The 21162-nt window shown below is 44.5% G+C and overlaps 2 protein-coding genes and 1 pseudogene across 3 annotated transcripts in view; all 3 read right to left on the reverse strand.

The window, feature by feature from the left end:
• Nucleotides 1-21162, reverse strand: part of Ipo5 (importin 5) — a 58720-nt gene that overhangs the window by 18171 nt on the left and 19387 nt on the right. For both annotated transcript variants that reach the window (XM_004663381.3, XM_045145293.1), the window contains 7 exons: nucleotides 18512-18634; nucleotides 18307-18427; nucleotides 13282-13369; nucleotides 10111-10217; nucleotides 4960-5084; nucleotides 4781-4870; nucleotides 4354-4527 (listed from right to left, as the gene is read on the reverse strand). In XM_004663381.3, coding sequence (XP_004663438.1) covers nucleotides 4354-4527; nucleotides 4781-4870; nucleotides 4960-5084; nucleotides 10111-10217; nucleotides 13282-13369; nucleotides 18307-18427; nucleotides 18512-18634 — 828 coding nt within the window. The remainder of the gene's footprint in view (nucleotides 1-4353; nucleotides 4528-4780; nucleotides 4871-4959; nucleotides 5085-10110; nucleotides 10218-13281; nucleotides 13370-18306; nucleotides 18428-18511; nucleotides 18635-21162) is intronic.
• LOC105944399 lies at nucleotides 52-939 on the reverse strand (annotated as a pseudogene).
• On the reverse strand, nucleotides 974-1165 carry LOC101603811 (thioredoxin-like protein 4A). The gene has a single exon (XM_045145294.1). It carries the CDS (start codon nucleotides 1163-1165, stop codon nucleotides 974-976), a length of 192 nt encoding a protein of 63 aa, XP_045001229.1.

Here is a 21162-nt window from a genome sequence, read left to right on the forward strand (position 1 = left end):
GGAGACCTCTGCAGGACAACCACTGTCCAAAGTCAGACACGGCCCACAGAACACAGTGGTATCATGGGATGAGGAGGCCAAGGAAGGTTCTCTCACGGCAGTCAAGATTCCTTGGCTCATGCTAAGCAAGCTGCATCCAGGCATTTCTTCATGACCACAGTAGGCTCTGTGAAAGTGGGTGCTGAGTCCAAAATGAGAAGCAATGCAGGTCACTGTGAGAAGACTTTAAAGCCGAGAGATGCTGTGGAGAAGACCACAGTGACCTGTGACGCTCAAGCAGACTCTAGGAGGTGAAGGGCAAGTCTTCCGAGCTGTCCTGGACATCAGCACCGTCTTTGCTGTCACCCCCACGATCACTGCCAACTAGGCTCTCCTGAGTCTCCTGGCTGTCTCTGGAGCCCAGAACCACGTATTTGCCCTTCTTTGGCACCTGCTGCCGTCTCGGCTCATCCGCCATGTGGGGGAGATCCCGCTTCATGGCATATGCATCTTCCCCATCTGCATAGTATTTGGGTTCCACTTTATGGAGCTGGAAGTTGAGGGTATTAGAATAAAGGTGCAACGCTGCTCGGTTGCTCTTCCTGACATGCAGGGACATATATTTGGTACTAAAGTTCTCAATCATGGCCTGTAAGGCCTGGTCCATCAGCTTCTGGGCCAAGCCAAGGCGCTGGTATGAGCGTTTCACAGCCAGGGAGGTGATATGTCCGTGCGGGACATCATCAGGATCCTCCTCCATTTTGGCCAGGACGTAGCCATGATCTTGCTGTCCTTGTCTTCAGCTACGTAGGAGAGCTGGGGCTACGACAGGCCGTGGTAGAAATAGTACTTCATCTGGTAGTTCTCGGGGAAGCAGAGGAGGTTGCAGTGCTGCATGTTCATCAGGTCTTCAGGCCGAGCACTGCGGATGTTCATGGCGGTGGCGGGAGGGAAGCCTGTCAGATTTAAAATAGCTGGGATATCCAAACAGGGCTCATAACAGATGAGGAACATCTCCCACTATCTTCCATTTCCTTTCAAAAATGCTGTACAGAACCTCGTCAATCTTCATGCAGGTGGGGTCCCAGTCGTGCCCAAACCGAATGACAACCACGCAGTCCTCCTCAGAAAGAATGGCCTGGTCTACCTGCCAGCCACTGTGCAGATGTGGGAGCGTGTACAACATCCTGCTCGGGCCTGAGCGGCTCAGCTGCGACCTATCTCGTGCAGATCCCTGCGGCGAGCCTGCGCCTGCCTCCTGTCTTATTCATTTCCTCCTCACTAATTCAATGAAGCCTCCAAGCTGAAGTCAGGTCACAACCGGAATGTGTGACTTCTGAGTGAATGGAGAATGAATGTGTGAATGGCTGTAATGCTTCCACGGCCCTGAGGCTATGGAATCTGATTAGGCCCTAACCTGTGGTTCTGCAAGAAGCTGTTTTACCTCAGTGGGCACTTACCCTCTGCAACAGAGTTGACCAGGCAACTTACCAGACACCAGGCCCCTACCCCAGACTATTTCAGTTTCAAGAACTGGAATCAACGAAACCAACACCAGTGACCAACCCTTGCCCAAGGTCTCTGGGCAGCTTTAGGGGTGCTGGCTGCCATAAGCTCCAATCGGTGTGAACCATGGGAAGGACACTGGCTGAAACCTAGCTTTACCCGTGTCCCCTGTGGCTAGTAGTGCTGCCTGGACTTAAGGATGAGCCTCTTCTCAACTCAGAGATGGGATATTTTACCAACAGGTGCCGAAGCCCGCAGCAGGGGAGTGCCACACCCAATATGCAGTGACCACTACAGACCAGGTCATAGACATAGACGAGGGTCGACTGCCCAGTCACTGGTCTGCCCAAAAGGCCGAGCTCCACGCACTCTCCCTCACAGAGGGAAAGCTAGCCACTTATACAACTCTCGATATGCCTTCACCACCCTGCACATTTATAGAGCAATATATTGAGAGAGGGGACTGCTCACGTCAGGGGGCAAAGAAATCAGAATTCTTAGAAGCTGTCTGAGCCCCTCGGGCCACAGCAGCAGTGCACTGCCAAGCTCACTTAAGGAATCAGGACTGGGTAAGCTGGGGAAACCAGCTGGCAGACCAGACAGCAGAACAAGCAGCCCCCATGAAGTCATAGCCCCATGGCCCCCTCTCACTACCCCTCGAAAGGTTTGTTTCACACTACCACAGTGGCTCGTATACAATACAGAAGAAAAGAGGCAACAGTCCAAGGCACAACTGAGAATCTTTAGAGCTGGCTAATCACCCCTGATAGGAAAATAATAGTCCCAAAGGGGAACTGCATGCAGCCTGACCCAGCAGCCCATGAAGTGACTCATCTGGGAAAGACAGCCTTGAAAGATCTGTTGCAAAGACAGCTGGTGGTTCTGAGATTGGCAGTGTTGGCCCAGCAGGCCAGGAGAACTTGCCTATCCACCTAGACATGTAAGAATGGACCTCATGGACCTCCAGCTCAGTACAGAATGTCGGTACATGCTAGTTACAGTCTGCGTTTTCAGGCTGGGCAGAGGCCGTCCTCTCCTGCACAGGAAAAGGCCAAAGAGATGTTCTGTGTCCTGGTTCACTGGAGTCCCAATGAGCGTTGCGTCAGATAATGGCCCAGTTTTTGTTAGCAGGATTGCTCAGCAAGTGTCCAGAGTGGTGGGCCTAACTTGGAATCTACACACGTATCACCCCAATCCTCTGAACAGAACTTTAAAGACTGCAGTAGCTAAGCACTGCCAGGACACAGGCCTTCCTTGGCCAGAAATTCTGCCATTCATACACTGTGCTCAGAGTACGCTGCACACCTCACAAATGAGTTTTCTCCTGAAATCTTGTTCTGGTGTCTTCCCCCACTACTGCTCTTGAGACACTCTAGGGACCTCAGGGCATATGGACAAACTCACGTCCAGCAGTTCTTAAAGGACTCAGCCAACGTTGCACAGGAAATTGCTGGACATTCAAATCCTCCCCTCCCCTCGTTGACTCAGGACCCTACATTCTCAGAACCCAGGAGACTGGGTCTAGATCAAGGTCGCAGACTGGGGACGCTTAGACCCTGGATGGGGTGGGGTTGGGGGTGCTGTATCAAGATAATCTAACCAGTTCCTCAGCTCTTGGATTGCAGGGCATCCAACTGTGGATTCATCACACTAGGCCCTTATGAAGAATTAAGGCTATAGACCTGAAAGCTTTGTAAGTGAGTGCCTTTAATAGCTGAGGCAGGGCTGGAGAGATGGCTTAGCGGTTAAGCGCTTGCCTGTGAAGCCTAAGGACCCCAGTTCGAGGCTCGGTTCCCCAGGTCCCACGTTAGCCAGATGCACAAGGGGGCGCACGCGTCTGGAGTTCGTTTGCAGTGGCTAGAAGCCCTGGAGCACCCATTCTCTCTCTCTCCTTCTATCTGTCTTTCTCTCTGTGTCTGTCGCTCTCGAATAAATAAATAAATAAATAAAATTTAAAAAAAAAAAAGCTGAGGTATCTCCCCAGCCCGTGGATGTTTTATGTAGAACTCTAAAAGAAAAATATAAACGAAACTTATGACAAATATAAACTCAGTGACAGAAAACCAATGAGTAGTTGACTGGGAACCAGATGTGGACAATGGGAGAAAGGATTTATTAAAGGGTAACAGATATAATTCTGTGATTGTTTTCCATGGGGGGAAAAAAAAGAATTAAGGCTAGATGGACAGAAGGAAGGTACCAAGGGGAAGTTATTTGGGCGTGGGAACCACGGCTTGTGCTCGTCGTGATCTTACTTCCAGGGTTCTCAACCTTTTATCTAGGTTTGTCAAGAATCAGGGAGGGGCACTAATAGTGCAGATGTTATGCCAAGAATGCCAATGGGTTCCCCTAAGGTAAGGTAAAAGACACAAAGTATACAGGTGAAGAAGAGGGAGCGCAGTGGAGCAGTGAAGAGTGACAACGTTGCTAGCAAAGGCCTGAGGCCACCTCCTCAGCCCACAGCCAATACCCCCTCTGGCCAAGGCTGTGGGACAGGCAGTCATGCTTGCTGAAGGTAAGACCGCACCGCATACTCCGTTTGAAAGTTCTCCCTTGCACGACCCACCCCCCCATTTCCTTGTGTGAATTGCAGCTGCTAACCACCACGTATCTGCTTCTGGACCACCCGCCTGCTTGTGCTCCTCACTAAAAACTAAGTACATGTGGTATTCAGGGCCAGCGTCTTTCAGGAGCTATACTAAGTCCAGACTGTGTGAACAAATCTCTTTTCCACCCAATTTGGTGTTGTGTTTATTTCTGGAGGGGCATTTCCTGTGTCACAATGAATCCTGCCCCCTCTCAGCATACATCCAGCTATCTAATCAATCTAAATTCTATGCAGAGGCTTGGAGAAGAGTTACAACCCACCTCTTGGAGTTTAAGCACCATGATGGAATGCAGGTGTTTCACCAGATTGTCCAGGTACGGAATAAGCAGGGACTTGGGGCAGTCCTCAGTGAAGTTGATGAGAGCGGCTGCTGCGTGGGCCTGCACCCGCTGGTTGCCTTGGTCTTCCATGGTCTGGAGCAGAGCGGCAATGACCTGGACAATGACAACCAATCAGCCTGTGTCTTGAAATGCTTATCCCTTTTTCAAAGTTTGACGTGGGAACCAGCTGTGGTGGCACACACCTTTAACCCCAGCACTCGGGAGGCAGAGGGAGAAGGATCACCATGAGTTCAAGGACCCCCTGGGACTACATAGTGAGTTCCAGGTCAGCCTGGGCCAGAGTGAGAGCTTACCCCAAAAAACCAAAATAAAGTTTGACATAGGTATCTGAGAACCTGTCACTTACCTTCTCATGAAACTTCTTTTGGAAACCAGGTGCAAAGTCCGTAGCCATCTGACCAACAGCATTGCAGGCTGCATACCTCACTCTGGGATGCTGTAAAATGCTCCACATCTTAGTAAAGGGAATAGGGCCCATGTGAAACAATGGTAATAACTACGAATCAAGTACTTATTGGTACTTACAGGATCCTGAAGGAAAAGAAGAACGAAATTCACAATCTCATTTAGAATCCCTTCCATCTGCTGGTGGCACCCTTCACCAATGGCAGATAAGGCCATTAGTCCTGCATGCCGACACTTCCAATCACCTATGGAAAAGAATGATACCCCAAAGAGTAGCACTCAGACACCCATTCTGAAACGTCGTTTCAATATTCAAAAGTGCAAACACAATTCTTAGTTGAGAAGAGTAACTCAACTTTTTATATGTGTAAGCTACAAAGGTGGGCAGCAAAAATGCTGAGCTGTTGGGAACACTTGTTTCCTATACTTTGGCTTTTTTTGGAGGACTTCGCTATCTAGTCTACCTCATCCATGAGTACACCATCACCCAGCACACCCTCTAGTGACTGCCAGCATGAGGAGGGTGTTCCCATGCCCGGCTGCCTGCTGTACTTTCACAAGCTTGGAATAGAAATGTTCAAGAGCTCCTGGGTTGGGATATAGCTCACCAGTAGAGCCCCCTTGCCTACGATGCACAAGGCCCTGGGTTTTTATCAGATAACATACTATCAGTGGCAAACTCTTGGATCTTTTGAACCACAAACTGTTCTGTCTACTGAACAGAAACTTACATAATCATATAATACCAAGGTTTTAATGCTGGACATATTAAAGGCAACACACAACCGCTGATGTAGAATATTTCAGAAGGGGAAACCCCACATTTCACTATTACCAATGTACAGTGCTCCTGAGAGTATATTCAGCAGAATATGATGGCAAGGGTCAGGAGACTTAGAAATGAACCTTCTTCTATATTCAAGATGTTAAAGCGCTCAGTTTATATTATTCAAAACCCAAATAGCCACTGTTTGAAATAAGGCAGAGGAGGCAGAGGCGCACATGAGAATGTGGTGTTCACCTCTACTGATCTCAACGCGTTCCTTGAGACCATCTCTCTCTAGAGTGCAAATCTGGTCAAACTGGTTGACAGGCAAACCTAAGTTTCTCCTGTTGCTGCTTCCCACAGAAGACAGGAGCTACTGGCATGTAAGGCTGTTTACAAGGGTGCTGGGTGAACTGAGCTCTTTCAGGCCCTCATACCTGTGGGGCAAGTGCTTTCACCACTGAACCATCTCCCCAGCCATGTACATTAGATTTTAGAGGAAAAAGCTGCTTGTGTGGCCTGCTGGCCCAAGTTAAATTCCCCAACAATCACGATGAAGCTGGAGGTAAAGTGGTACCTATCTTATGATTCCAGGGCACCTATGGCAATGGGTGGCAGGGCTAGAAGGACCCAGATTATTGGTGCATGCATAGCGGGGGGGGGGGGGGGGGGGGAGGGAACGACAACAAAAGAAGAACTAGCAAGGGAGACCCTGCCATAGCAAGGTGCCAATAGAGGACAAACACTCCAAGATTGTCTTCAGGGTCCCCACATGTGCCCAGTGGCATATGCACATCACACACAAATACCCATCTGCCCATCACAGCACAGCCTGAAGGGGGCGTGGCTGTCAGGTGCTTCTTGCCACTGCACATAAACTCCACACATGTGCCACCCTGGGCATCTGGCTTTACATGGTACTGCAGAACTCTGGCTGGTAGGCTTTGCAAGGGGCTTTAACCATTGAACCATTTCCCCAGCCCTACTATGTATTTTCAAACGACCCCCATAAGCCAGAGGCACAAAGGTGATGCAAGCATCTGAAATCTGATGGCACGCTAATTCTATTTCCCTTTCTCTAAAATAAATAAAATAAAATAAAAACAAACAAAACAAAACAAAACAAAAAACAGGGCTGGCAAAATAGCTTAGCGGTTAAGGCATTTGCCTGGGAAGCCTAAGGACTCTGGTATGGTTCCCCAGGACCCACATAAGCCAGATACCAAAGGGGGCGCATGTGTCTGGAGTTCATTTGCAGTAGCTAAAGGCACTGGCAAGCCCATTCTCTCTCTCCATCAGCCCCCACTCTCTTAAATACATAAAATAAAAAATAAAGTAATAGAAAACGTTTAAAAATGTATCATACACGCCTGTTAAATAAATTTCTACTTTGGGTATAGGGCAAAGATCATTTTTCTGCTTTTGTGGATGAGGCAACTAAGGTTAGATTTGTTAAAAGCCACTCATTTAACATCAGGCATGACTGATTTCCTTTCAGAGGTATAAATCTTATGCCTTCTTAAAGTCAGGTATGATGGCATATTCCTAATTCCAGCACCTAAAAGGTGGAGGCAAAAGGGCCATACTTTAGAAGCTGGTCCGGGTTACAACTCATGCTGCAGCTTAACCTGTGCTACACAGTGGGACAATGAAACAACCAAAAACTCAAACGTGTAGCAAACATGCAGCTTTGGGAGCTGCACAAATTTAAAAAGGCTTCTACATCCAGCTGGTTAGGCTGAAATCACAACTGTCGCAGTCATAACACAGCCACCTGAAGCAGCGGCCTGTGAATCAATGAAGACACACTGGCAGCTAGCTGGCTATGTGCAATCTCTGTTTTGCTTGGATATGGGTCTTCATAGGTACTTAAGACTAGCCTCAGTCTTCCTTCCTTTCCAGTTGCAGCCTTCTGGTGTTTATAGTTGTGGAGAACCAGACCTGATCTTTGTGCCATTTTTTAATGTCTTGGGACTTAACTTTTTTCATCTTAAAGTTAGGGCGGAAGATGGCTCAGTGGTTAAGAGCACATCCTGAGCAATCATGAGGGCTGGAGGAGGCCTGAACGACAGTTTAAATTTGATCCACAGGACCCACATAAACAGCTGGCCATGGCCACACATCTGTAATCCCAAACCAGAGAATTGCTGGGGCTTGAGACCCCTGCTCGGGTAAGAATGGGAAAAGCAATGGAATGGGGGGCCCCAGATGTTTCCTGTCACCACTGTAGATGCGAGCATCCCACCTCTGTGAAAACACGGGCAGGAGCAACACGGGCACATATACCACACACATGCACAAATGTAATTTAGACTGACTCTTTCTAGAAACTCTTGGTTAAGCAATGTATGGCACAGTTGAGAAGTTGTGGTGGGGGGGAGATATCACCATGCAAGACCCAGATACAGATCCCCTCAACAGTGAAGACGACTATTTGTGAGCACGTCATTCAGGGACACATAGGATCTTAAAGGACAAGACAGTGAACGAACAGCATAAAGGCAAAGGCTCTCAGTGACTCATTTTCCTTTGAAGCTCTACTTGGTTTAATGGTTTAAGCCTCATGTCTGGTTCTGTGATTTATTTATTTACCCTTTTACGGAGATATAGATATTTATATGATAACCCAGGATTTCTGCTGGTCATTAGCATTGTTTGTAACCAACGATTACCATTAGCATTTAATGGGAATTCTGGAATGCTGTCACAAAGCGGGGCAAGCTATCACAGGGTGATGAGATAAACTTGCTCACAAGCTCGGTGTTGTGTGCCGGCATGGTAAATTCCCATTAAAAGAAAACTGTGCCACTAGGTGTGATGGCTCATATCTATAATCTTACTCTTGCATGGCTGACATAGAAGGGCTGTCATAAATTGGAGGCCAACATGGGCTACACAGTGAGTTCCAGATCAGCCTGGGCTAAAATAAAAATTCCCCTCTGCCTCAAAAAGAACAATCCTCTCCCCAAAAAACTCCTGCATAAAGGCAGCTGGAGAAAGGTCTCAGTGAACTGATAAAATGGTCACTTTTCAATATGAAGGGTTTGCAATTATGCACCTTAGTTTTGTAACTAAAAAAAGCAAAACTTGGGGCTGGAGGGATGGCTTAGCAGCTAAGGGATTTGCTGCAAAGCAAAATGACTTCAGTTTAATTCCCCAGGACCCAAGGAAGCCAGATGCACAAGGTGACACATGCTTCTGGAGTTCATTTACAGTGGTTGGAGGCCCTGGCATGCCCATTCTCTCTTCTAGCTCCCCCTCTTTCTCTCTCTTAAATAAAAATTAAAAAAAAAATTTTTTTAAAGGCAAAACACAGCAACCATCTTTACTGCTGATGCAAATTCTAAGCAAGCAGGTGGGAAAATTACCAAATATTTGTTAAGGAAATATTTATGGAAAGAGAAACGGTTTTTCTAATTGTGCTAGATAAAAATTTTTTCAGGCATAGTGATGCACACCTTTAATCTCAGCATTTGGGAGGCAGAGGTAGGAGGATCGCTGTGAGTTTGAGGCCACCCTGAGGCTACATAGTGAATTCCAGGTGAGCCTAGGCTACATTAAGAAAAAAAAAAAATCTACCTGTCCCTCTGTTGCTCTCAAATAAAAAAAAATAAACAAAATTTAAAAGGGGGGGGGGGTGCTGGAGAGATGGCTTAGCAGTGAAGCACTTGCCTGTGAAGCCTAGTGACCCTGGTTTGAGGCTCAATTCCCCAGGACCCATGTAAGCCAGATGCGCAAGGTGGCGCATGCAATCTGGAGTTCTTTGCAGTGGCTGGAGGACCTGGTGTGGCCATTCTCTCACCCTCTCTTCCTGTCGCTCTCAAATAAGTAAAAATAAACAATTTTTTTTTTTTTTTAATGGCTGGATGGTAGTGCATGCATACCTTTAATCTCAGCCTTTGGTAGGATGACGTAGGAGAATAGAATCATCATGAGTTTGAGGCTACCCTGAAATTTAGAGTGAATTCTAGGTCAGCCTGCACAAGAGTGTGACCCTACCTTGGAAAATATATATAAATAGATAAAAAATGTAATATTTCGTAAGCATTCCAAATGTCTTTTTCAAATCCAAGTTGTTACTGGCTAGGGAGCACATCTGCAAATTTTCTTTAGAATTTATCATTTTCCCCTATTTGGGATGCCATTTCAGTGGAGAGAAAATTTAGTCATATAAAGCTTGATTTGACCTTCAACTCACCTTCAGACCCCCAAGTTCTAAGATTATACAGATGTACTATCATATGACTCCAGAAAAAAAAATTTAAGCAGAAAGAAACTTTTACTGGCATACAGACGAGCACAAGGGGAGGGGCACGGCCCCACTGAAAGGGGGTAGCGGGAACTTTAGGGGTTCCAGGAGCGACCAAATAAAATGTCCTTGGTACAGTAAGAACGGGTTAAATGTCCTACAGCAGGCAGGTTACTTTTTAAACAGCCTACGCATTGTTAGTGCTGAGGTTCTGTGACACACTCCCACGCTGTCCTATCTGAAGCAGGCGGCTTACCATTCTGAAGCATCTGCATAATGTGCTCCTTGATCATTGGCAAAACGAGCTTCCCACCAAGTCCACAAGCCATCCGGTCTAACGCACTCTCACCAGCAACCGCATTGCTAAACACACAAAACCATGTTCAATACTCCAAATACGCAAAAATGGTGTCATATAAAGCCGTATTTCTAAACACATCAAACAAGGGCTGAGAGAGGATTCAGTCTTCTATATGGCAATGAGGTTGAGTTAAAACCCCTTCAGATGAAAAGACCAGGGTCGCTAAAAACTTCATGTGTGTATTACTGGGAATGAAACCCAGGGCCTTCTGCATGCTAAACAAGTACTTCAGCCTGGTAAATAACCTGTACTTTGCTTTACCATTGTTTTTATTTTTTCATTTTTACAGACAGAGAAAGAGAGAGAGAGAGAAAATGAACTGGCATGCCTCAGCCACTGCAATCGACCTCCAGATGCTTGTGCCACCTATAGTGGGCATATGCGACCCCGTGCTTGCCTCACCTCTGTGCGTCTGGTTTATGCTGGATCTGGAGTCGAACATGGATCATTAGGTTCCATAGGTAAATGACTTAACTGCTAAGCCATCTATCTAGACCTTTTTTCTTTCTTTCTTTTTTTATTTTTAGAGAGAGAGAGAGAGAGACCATCGTTTTAAAAGTATTGCTGTCTAAATCTTCTCAAGAATTGGGAAAAGCAAGCTGTTGCAGAAAACCTGTGTGTCTCCCTCCTAGTCATTGATGCCTGACAAGACATGGACAACTAAAGCAGAGCTCGGAATACCTAGGATTTCCCCCTCACTGTGGGCTTTTTCAGTTGTATTTTTGCATGAGGTCTTATGGTATATTGTCTAAGCTGGGCTTGAATTATGAACTCATGTGACCTTCCTATCTCACCCTTCCCCAGTGCAGAGGCTGCAGGCAGGTCTAGTAAGCTTGTATTAAAACGGTATACAACTTTCACTACGGAAATTACGCCTAGATAGACCATGTTCTCCCTGAACACTGAAGAGTAGGGCAGTATCAGTATCCTTTTTCAGAGCTATCATGTTTGACTGCTGTGAAGACAAAAAACAAAACAAAACAAAACAAAAAAAACCAACCATACTCACGTACCTATAAATTACCATTAACAGATTTCCAGACCAAAAATCATGATCTTGAAAATTATGACCTTATTCACTCAAAGGTAAGAAAATCCAAGCCGGGTGTGGTAGCACACGCCTTTAATCCCAGCACTCAGGAGGCAGAGGTATAAGAAATCTCCATGAGTTCCAGGCTAGCCTGAGACTACACAGTGAATTCCAGGTCAGCTAGAAGGCTATAGCAAGACCCTACCTTAAAAATACCAAAAAAAAAAAAAAAAAAAAAAGAAGGTTAAAAAAAAATCTTATTTGGGGCTGGAGAGATGGCTTAGCGGTTAAGCGCTCGCCTATGAAGCCTATAGACCCCGGTTCGAGGTTCGGTTCCCCAGGTCCCACGTTAGCCAGATGCACAAGGGGGCGCATGCGTCTGGAGTTCGTTTGCAGTGGCTGGAAGCCCTGGCGCGCCCATTCTCTCTCTCTCCCTCTGTCTTTCTCTCTGTGTCTGTTGCTCTCAAATAAATAAAAAATGAACAAAAATAAAATAAAATGTTTTCAAGCTAGAACTCTATATGCAGTAGAAATACTTTAAAAAAAAATCTTATTTGCAAGTTTCAGAAAAAAGTAGTTTTTTGAGAGGGGGGAGGTAATGGAAGAGTGGAGTTTCAAAGGGGAAAGTGGGGAAGGGAGGGAATTACCATGGGTTGTCTATAATCATAGAAGTTGTCAATAAAAAAATTAAAAGTAAAAAAAAAAAAAGAAAAAAAAGGCCAGGTGTGGTGGTGCCTACCTTTAATCCCAGCATTCGGGAGACAGAGGTAGGAGGATCGCCATGAGTTCAAGCCCACCCTGAGACTACAGGTCAGCCTGGGCTAGAGTGAGACCCTCCCTCAAAAAAAAAAAAAAAAAAAAAAGCAGTTTCTTGAACCATACAAAAGAGTACCATTCACAGGACTAGTCAAAAGACAAGTTGTCAGCACGTTACAATTGAACCAGAGAAACATGAAACTCCTGCCTTGACTTCAGCTCAATGAAGCTTTCCTTTCACAAGTCTAACATTTTTAATGTTTATCTTTAACCAAGCAGCTTACTATGATGATTAGTCTTCCAGGGAAGTACTTTTAGTTCATTTTAAGAAAGGTATAATAGATGTGCTGAGAATAAGAAAAATGGCATTAAACCTCAGCTCACCAACTAAGTAGTCTTGGATAAATTACTAAGCCTTTACTACCCATTTTTCCATTCATAAGAAAACATGCTGTGGGGACTACTGGAAAAAAGAAAACAACAGAGCTCTGTATGTAGAAGGGGCCATCACCACTATTGTACGGTAAGTATAGATTCTGGTAACTTCTCCTTAATCATCTGTATTCACAATGGCTTCCCGCGCCAAATTAAGTCAGTGCAACGATGTTATCATGCTGTATATTCATCATAGGGAATTTTGCTGGAACCATTCTAAAGGAGGATCTAGGGCTGGAGAGATGGCTTAGCGGTTAAGCGCTTGCCTGTGAAGCCTAAGGACCCCGGTTCGAGGCTGAATTCCCCAGGATCCCCATTAGCCAAATGCACAAGGGGGCGCACATGTCTGGAGTTTGTTTGCAGTGGCTAGAGGCCCTGGCACGCCCATTCTCTCTCTCTTTTTTTTTCTATCTGCCTCTTTCTCTCTCTGTCACTCTCAAATGAACAAAAAAATTTAAAAAAAATAAAGGGGGATCTAGCTTTTATCACAATAAAACTTTAACCATTTTTTTAAACAAACACATCTTCAAGAAAATCAAAGCAAGAAAAAACTTGGCTGTTATCTTTCCTGATTACAAAATGCAGTAATGTGCATGTAATGCAATAGCTATTTACTATCAAAGTAATGAACTTTCATTAAGCACGGGTGGATTTTATTAAAACAAACTATACATGCTACTTATGTGATAGAGAAGGCCCAACAGGCAAAGGTCCCACATTCCACAATGAGAAGTCAAACTTCTGTTACAACTAGTGGTGGAGAACTGGGCTTACAGGCCTAAGCTCACTGCCTCCCTCGCCACGCTGCCACCTCCAGCTCTACCCGGTATGTGGTGTATGGTTACCTATCAAAATCATCATCTTCTAGTTCATCCGCATTTGCCCAGTCCTCATCTTCTTCCAGATCAACCATCATTGCCAGCATCTGTGGGACTAAAAGAAGAATTACTTCACACCAAGACTGACTTGATTTTGTCAACATGATTTTTAAATTTTCCATTAGACATAAGAAATATTTACCTTGCCCTTAAGAGAGTAAGAAAACACATTTATAGTCAGGATGCCATATCCACAGGCTCTACGTCCTCTGTATTTAAGCAAGTTCAGATTAACAATAGTTAGGAGGAAAAACTGGATCAATGATGAGCACGTGCAGACACATTTTGCTCATCATCTTTTTCTGAACAGCTTGAGAATTATTTACATAGCACTTATCCAAGGTATTGTAAGCAATCTAGGCAGGATTTACTCTTCCATTTTACTATTGGGATTTAAGTGCCTATGAATTTTGGTAGTTTCTGAGGGCTCTACAGCTAATAATTGAATATTGAAGAACTTCATGTGCTCCTAAATGTGGTTTGTGCAGTTTTCACCTGTTGTGATAACTGCATTAGATCTTTTAAACTTAATTACTTGCATGCACTGGGGGGTGGGGATGAGAAGGAGTGCTAGGGCCTTTGGCCACTGCAAGCACATACCAGATGTTTGTGCCACATTTTTGTGTCCAGCTTATATGGGTGGCATAAGAATGAAACCTGGGCTAGCAGACTGTGCAGGAATGTGCCTTTGCCAGGCATGGTGGTGCATGCTTTTAATTTCAGCACTCAGAAGGCCAAGGTAGGAGGACTGTTGTGAGTTCAAGGTCAGCCGAGGCTAGTGTGAGATCCTACCTTGAAAAACAAAAACCAAACAAACAATAAAAAAAAGTGTTTTGAACCAATGAGCTATTTTCCCAGCCCCTTGTTTTCATTTAAAGAGTAACAGTCAAGGGCTGGAGAGATGGTTCAGTGGTTAAGCTTCTTGCATGTGAAGCCTAAGGATCCAGGTTTGATTCCCCAGGACCCACACAAGCCAGATGCACAATATGTCACATGCATCTGGAATTTGTTTGCAGTGGCTAGAGGCCCTGGTGTGCCCATTCTCTCTCTCTGTTTCTAATAAATAAATAAATAAATAAGTAAATCAGGAAAAAAAAGATTTTAAAAAATAAATCAATGAAAGAGTAACAGTCAAGAGCATGCCTTTAGTCCCAGCACTCGGGAGGCAGAGGCAGGTGGACCGTTGTGAGTTCAAGGCCACCCTGAGAGTACATAGTGAATTCCAGGTCAGCCCAGGATAGAGGGGAGACCCTACCTCGGGAAAAAAAAAGAGAGAGTATTAGTCGAACCTTTCCAATTCTACTCTACTTTTGCTCCTCCCACAAAGGAAGATTGATCTTTCCTCAAATATTTTTACGCTTGTACCACATATTTCTAATATACATACAAAACAGCAGCACCATTCCAAAGGAGAGAGACAATAGGCCCACTAGGGCCTTCAGCCGCTGAATCCCAGATGCATGAGCCGCCTCTGGTATCTGGCTTTACTTGGGTGCTGGAGAGTCACCCTCAGGTCTGTCAGGCTTTATGGGCACGTGTCTCAACCACTGAGCCATCTCATCAGTCCCCAAGTATAGTTTTTGTAATACATGTCATAATGCATGCACTTTGGTCAATTTCCTTCTTCCTAAACACACATGGATTTCATGATGTACTTCATTATGTAAACACACTACCCATGGTCCACTGATAAACATTTTGACTTGTTACAATTGTTTTCAATTACAAAATTTGATATGATGAGATTATAATACATCTCCTCAACATGCATGTATGGACATAAAACAGTGATAAAGTATTAGGATCTCTGTGAGTTCAAGACCAGCCTGGAGCTACAAAGTTAGTTCTAGGGGCTGGAGAGATGGCTTAGTGGATAAGGTGCTTGCCTGCAAAGGACTCAAGTTCAATTCCCCAGTACCCACTTAAGACAGATGCACAAAGTGGTACATGTTTCTGGAGTTCATTTGTAGTGGCTTGAGGCCTTGACATGCCCATTCTCTCTCAAATAAATAAAAGTGAATTTTTTTTTTTTTTTTTTTTGAGGTAGGGTTTCACTCTAGCCCAAACTGACCTGAAATTCATTATGGAGTCTCAGGGTGGCCTCGAACTCATGGTGATCCTCCTACCTCTGCCTCCCAAGTGCTGGGATTAAAGGTGTGCGCCACCACACCCGGCAAAAGTGAATTCTTAAAAAAAAAAACCAAAACCTTGTTCTGTGTAATAACAGGAAAGGTGAAGTACTAGGAAATGTTCTGGAAGATGCGTTGATTTCACTTTAAAATGAGAATCTGGTATTTCTGTATTACCATTTTCAATAAAATTTCTCAGTTGTCTTAAAAAAAAACAAAACCAGTGGTAAATATCTTCAGGTATTACTAAACATTACTGAATCAGCTGGGTGTGGCAGCGCAAGCCTTTGATCCTAGCACTCAGGAGGCAGAAGTAGGAGGATCGCTGTGAGTTCAAAGCCACTCAGATTACACAGTGGGCTGCAGAGGACCAGTATCTCCAGGGACGTCACGGTGTTAAGAGATCAACTCTGTGTTGCTATGACAAATACCCGAGGAAAGCACTTTCAAGAAGGGAATGACCAGGTATGGTGGTGCACACCTTTAGTCCCAGCACTCTGGAGGTTGAGGTAGGTGGATAGCCATGAGTTTGAGGACACTTTAAGACTACATAGTAGATTACAGCTAAGCCTGGGACTAGTGAGAACCAACAAAAACCAACCAAACAAAACCCCACCAATACTGAATCACCTACTACGCTGCTACAGAAACTGGAGCTGCCTTTTACTTCCCACTAGCAGGAGAAGAGACAAAGTCCTCTCAGCAATACACCTCTCACCATCACCCGCTCCTGTCAACTTACCTAACGCCATCTATTCTGTAGCCATACTTGCTTGAGTTAAGACAAGGACTGTTTAATCCCTAAACCAGACTCCTCTCTTATGAATTTCCCATTCTCAGCCTTGGCTTTGTTAACATACAGCAATTATCTTTCATGTTTATTTTGAGATAGGGCCTCGCGCGGCCTGGGCCGGCACTGAATTCCTGATCCTCATATGTCTATCTTCCAAGTGCTGGGACGAGAGGTATGTATCACTATACCAAACTAATTTGTGTCTTGATGTTTCATTTGACATATGGTGGATTTGGCTGATCAAAAGCCTCTGCTTTAGCCACTTGTGGTTCATGCCTTTAATCCCAGGCTGAGGGCTGCTTTGAGTTGCAGACCAACCTAGGCTACACAGGGAGTTTGAGGTTAGCCTGGAGACTCTGCCTCAAAAACAAAACAAAACAATCCAAAATTAATTCTCTACTATTAAAGCTGTAACTATTTAGGTCTTGAAATAATCCTAAATTGTTTTCAAGATATTCTTCACCCCATAAACAGCTATCCCAATAAGCTTGGATGAATTATCTTCTTCCAGATTGATTTTTGTTTCCATGTAAGCCATCTGTGCTGATTCTCCCAATTCCATCCACTCAACGTCTGCACCTCTAATGCACCCACATTCAGCTGAGAGGGCAAGAACTCCACAGCACTCACCAAAGCCATTCCAGGCCTGATGTTCTTTCACAGAAGTTTTGAATCAATTCTATTATGACCAACTCTATCAGGATTTTGAATGATCAATGCTGACTGATTGGCTGACTCAAAGATAAGTGCTATTTACCTATTTAATTATTTTCCCATGGAACATAAATATATGCTCAGTCGTTATACATCATGCTTGCTATTGCATGATCTTTTTCTTTCCTGAGTAAATCTTTATTATTATTAATTATTTATTTGCAAGCAGAGATAGAAGAGAGAAAAAGAATGGGCAGACCAGGGCCTGTAGCCACTGCAAACAAATTCCAGATGCATTCACCTCTTTGTGCATCTTGCTTTACGTAGGGTACTGGGGACTCAAACTCTGGTTGTTAGGCTTTACAGGTAAGCACCTTAACAACTACTATGCCATTTCTCCAGCCCTTTTAAAAACTTTTTAAAAAATATTTTTATTTATTTACTTGAGAGGGAGAGGAGGAGATGGGGACAAAGAGGTAGAGGGTATGGCTGTGCCAGGTCCTCCTGATACTGCATACAGACTGCAGATACATGCATCACTTTGTGCATCTGGCTTCATATGGGTACTAGGGAATTGAACATGGGGTCATCAAGCATTATAATCAAGTATCTTTAACTTGCTGAGCCATCTCTCCAGTAGCCCTAGTTGAATTTTTAGAAGTATGTTCTTGTATTTAACAACTTTACTAAATCCTTAGATCAGTACCATTTTTTTAGACAATCACGTAACTTATAAATAATATTTATTTTTATTTCCAACATTTTTTGCATTGATACATTGTCTGGCACTGTTAACATAAAGTGATAGTGAGGACATTATGTTCCTTGTTCCTGCCTTTAAAACTCCAAACATTCATTACTCACTGCAGAGAACCATAAGGTCTGTGATGTATTTACTTTCCAAAGCTAGTGTTCAAATATCTATCAGCACATGAACAAAGAGAAAATGATCAGGTTAGCTCCTAAGTCCTTACCCTAGCACAATGGAACTTTAAAGTAACATGTCCGTAGCAGTAGTCAGTGAGCTCCTGCAACAGCTATCAAAAACAACATACTGTTTGTTAACACTGTGTTCATGCATCTCGGTATGGAGATGCATCCTCCAGATTCATCAATTCCTGAAAACATATGCATTACATGCTGAATGAATCCAAGAAACCACACAAAACTTAGCCAATTCATCCAATTATGCTACCCTGCAAAATACCCAACTTTTGGGCTGGCGAGATGGCTTAGTGGTAAGGGTGCTTGCCTGCAAAAGCCAAAGACCCATGGTTCAATTCCCCAGGACCCACATAAGCCAGACGCACAAGGTGGTGCATGTGTCTAAAGTTCATTTATAGTGGCTAGAGGCCCTGGTGCACCCATTCTCTCTCAAATAAATAAATAAAATAAAATTCTCATCGTTTGACTTACTCGTCTGAGCAATAATGTTAGTGTGCTTTCTTAACATGGCAGCCGCAGTCTCGGAGAGGGTCACAATCACTTCGAGGGCTAGCTGGCGCTGCATGCTGCTGAGGCTCGTGTCTGCACACAACTACAAGGGAGAGACAAACTCACAGTTAGGGGTTGGGATCACAACCTGAGCACAAACCCCAGAACGGGCACACATGCTTCTTACCTTGAGACTTAGCTGTAGCGTTGCTTCCAAGTGAGGACGCAAATACTTCGGAACGGTATCTGCAATCTCAACGAGGGATTTGAGCACAGAATCATCGTTCTGGTAGCACGAGTCATTCACAGCCTACAACAGAACAAGGAAGACAGGAAACTGTGTGTCTAAGACTCACCTTTGATTAGCTAAATGTTCAGATGGAATAGTCAAAAAGATGAATAAAGGCTAGAGAGATGGCTTATTAGTGGTTGAGGCGCTTGCCTTCAAAGCCTAAGGACCCAGGTTCAGGGCTGGAGAGATGGCTTAGCGGTTAAGCGCTTGCCTGTGAAGCCTAAGGACTCCGGTTCGAGGCTCGGTTCCCCAGGTCCCACGTTAGTCAGATGCACAAGGGGGCGCACGTGTCTGGAGTTCATTTGCAGAGGCTGGAAGCCCTGGCGCGCCCATTCTCTCTCTCTCCCTCTATCTGTCTTTCTCTCTGTGTCTGTCGCTCTCAAATAAGTGAATAAAAAAATTTTAAAAAAATCTGCTTAATCATGCACTATTTGTAATAAATTAAAAAAAAAAAAAAGGACTCAGGTTCAAATTTCCAGTGATCACAGAAGCCAGAGGAACAACGTGGCCATGCATCTGGAGTTCGTATGCAGTGGCTAGAGGCCTTGGCACACCCATTCTCTATCTGCTTCTCTCTCTTCTCTCAAGTAAATAAAGTAATTTTTTTTTTTTTCTTTTTGAGGTAGGGTCTCACTCTGGCCCAGGCTGACCTGGAATTCACTATGTAGTCTCAGGGTAGCCTCCAACTCATAGCGATCCTCCTACCTCTACTACCTAAGTGCTAGGATGACAGGCACACGCCACCATGCCTGACTTTAAAAGTATTTTTAAAAAATAAATTAAGGGCTGGAGAGATGGCTTAGCGGTTAAGCGCTTGCATGTGAAGCCTAAGGACCCCGGTTCGAGGCTTAATTCCCCAGGACCCACGTTAGCCAGATGCACAAGGGGGCGCACGTGTCTGGAGTTCATTTGCAGTGGCTGGAGGCCCCGGCGCACCTATTCTTTCTCTCTCTCTGTCTGTTACTCTCAAATAAATAAATAAAATAAACAACAACAAAAAAAAATTAAGCCGGGTGTGGTGGCACATACCTTTAATCCCAGCACCTGGGAGGCAAAGGTAGGAGGATCGCTTTGAGTTTGAGGCCACCCTGAGACTACATAGTAAACTCCAGGCCAGTCTGGGCCAGAGTGAGACCCTACCTTGAAAAACCAAAACCAAAAATAATAATAATAAAAAAATAAGAATAAATTAATTTAAAAAATTAATACTTCTCAGTATTTTTCACTAAGTAACTGAGGAGTGTTACTAGGAAAATGTACACGTTATTTCTATTTTTAAGAAATGTTGGGCTGGAGAGATGGCTTAGCGGTTAAGCACTTGCCTATGAAGCCTAAGGACCCCGGTTCAAGGCTCGGTTCCCCAGGTCCCACGTTAGCCAGATGCACAAGGGGGCGCACGCATCTGGAGTTCGTTTGCAGAGGCTGGAAGCCCTGGCACGCCCATTCTCTCTCTCTCCTCTATCTGTCTTTCTCTCTGTGTCTGTCGCTCTCAAATAAATAAATAAATAATTTAAAAAAAAAAAAGATGTTACACACAAGACTGATTTAAATCTGAGTCATGGGACATGCACATCAAAACCACAATGGAATGACATTTTGACTTCTCAGCAGTTAATGCACCTGTTTGCAAAGCCTAACGATCCAAGTTCTATTCCCCAGGACCCATGTTAAGCCACATGCACAAAGTGGTACATGTATCTGGACTTAATTTGCAGTGGTTAGAGGCCCTGGTATACCCATTCTCTCCGTCTCTATCTCTACCTGTCTCTCTCAGCTTGCAAATAAATAAATAAGAAAGGCAATTATCAAAAAAACAAGAGGGCTGGAAGCCATTCTGAGGCAGCTGAGGCCTGGGACAGGACGGACCAGCTAAAGTTCAACTGCATACAGAACCCCTCCATTGTGAGCAGGGGTGGACCAGCTGAAGTTCAGATGGCAGAAGAAACAGGAGACAGCCTAGATCCATTGACAACATAGCCAACTGCCCACCATGAGACTTGCCACTTCTGTTACATCTGCTAGAGCCCAGGCAAACTTGCAGAGGATGCAATGTCATGAACACTGCTCTTACTGCTAGCCTACAACAGCTGCAGATTGATGGTGACTGACCCTTAGAATAATCAAAACCTGTAAAAGCAGAAATGCAGAGGCTACAAATAGCCCAACACTAAATCACACTGCCGGCAGGCCTGCCATGGCTCAGGGAATATTGCAGAAGAGGGAGTGGAAGCAAAGATTGTAAACGCCACAGAGCGAGCAGGAATACCCTGAGACATGGTCCCTGCTTCCCCATGAGGACTGACTACAATGACCCCATTGAGGGGGGCCCAGGGTAATGGGAGTTGGGGCAAGGGGATAACAGTGTGTGTGTGCATATAGTATATATAACCTATTAGAATATATAAAATTAAAAAAAAAACAGATTTCATCTTGACTATTGTTACCAAACATGAACATTCGTCCTCGAAATTTTTTAATTACACCCCTATATTAAAGTGTTTAATTTGGGGCTGGAGAGATGGCTTAGCAGTTAAGCGCTTTCCTGT

The sequence above is a fragment of the Jaculus jaculus genome, chromosome 3, assembly GCF_020740685.1.
Source record: "Jaculus jaculus isolate mJacJac1 chromosome 3, mJacJac1.mat.Y.cur, whole genome shotgun sequence".
Classification (NCBI taxonomy): Eukaryota; Metazoa; Chordata; class Mammalia; order Rodentia; family Dipodidae; genus Jaculus; species Jaculus jaculus.